Genomic DNA, 1,027 nt, shown 5'->3' with positions numbered 1-1,027 from the left:
TAAATTTGATTAGTAATAAAATAGTTTTTCAACTATTGTGCTAATTTAGTTAGCTAATTTAAAATCAGATTTTTTTATTTATTTTTTCGCATAATTTTGAAACAACATTTCTTTTGATGGAAAGGAAATTTTTTTCAATTTTGATTGGAAGAAATTTTTATTTAAAAAAAAAATTTCATTTTCTTTTTTTAATTTCAAAATTTTTTAATTAGATGAAGGCAAAGATATGTTGCTAACAACAGCATTTTGTTTACTAAATCTTCCCAGTCATTATCATAAACAAAACAAAATTAATGATGCAAAATGTTGGATGGAACAAGATGGAAAAGGAATGCATTGTATATGTTCGCAAAATTTTTGTAATCAATTACGTGATCGACGTATTCCAATACAAGGTAAATAATTGATAACATGATGATAATATGATGATTATTATAATGATACAAAATAATACAGTAATTCAAAATATATACAATGAAAAACAAAATATATTATAACATTATACTGTATAATAATTATATAATTTAGTAATTTGCAATCGATGATCTTCGGTGATCCATGAAAACCATAAAATATATTCTCCGAGTGCTGAGGGCGGTGTTGTAGTGTGTAGAAAACAAGCGGGAATTGTTTTTTTTTTTTCTTTTTTTTTTCAATGCTTGATAAACCAATATATTAAAAGTTTGATTTCAAATTAACAGGAATTTATTACTTCTGGACCTTATTAGTCCATTTTATAAATAAATAATAAGCTAAAATGGTCATTGGGTCAGGAAAAAAAATGACTGAATGTAATTAAATTGTAATTAAAATTTTTTAATATTTGAAAATGTTTGTTTGAAAAAATTTTGAGGTAATATGCCGCTTATAAATGCATCTATGATGAGGTATAATCCATTGATTGATTACGATTACACTAATGAAAATGAAGCTGATTTCACTTTTGATATGGCGCATCTGCAAAATCATGCAAATATAATTGCTAATGATCCATTATCATCGAATGGTAAGTAGATAAATAAAATGA

The 1,027-nt window shown here is 24.2% G+C and overlaps 1 protein-coding gene across 1 annotated transcript; it reads left to right on the top strand.

Moving 5' to 3' along the window:
* Positions 1-226: 226 nt before the first annotated feature.
* Positions 227-1,014, top strand: LOAG_15959 (hypothetical protein; the record flags this gene model as incomplete). The annotated part of the gene is made up of 2 exons (XM_003151449.1): positions 227-395; positions 854-1,014. The coding sequence occupies 2 exons, from the start codon at positions 227-229 to the stop codon at positions 1,012-1,014; spliced, it is 330 nt and encodes a 109-aa protein (XP_003151497.1).
* Between the last annotated feature and the right edge of the window lie 13 nt (positions 1,015-1,027).

Source organism: Loa loa, assembly GCF_000183805.2.
Source record: "Loa loa unplaced genomic scaffold supercont3.3362, whole genome shotgun sequence".
NCBI lineage: Eukaryota > Metazoa > Nematoda > Chromadorea > Rhabditida > Onchocercidae > Loa > Loa loa.
The sequence above is the reverse complement of the archived record's forward strand: the minus strand, read 5'-3'. Positions and strand labels throughout refer to the sequence as shown.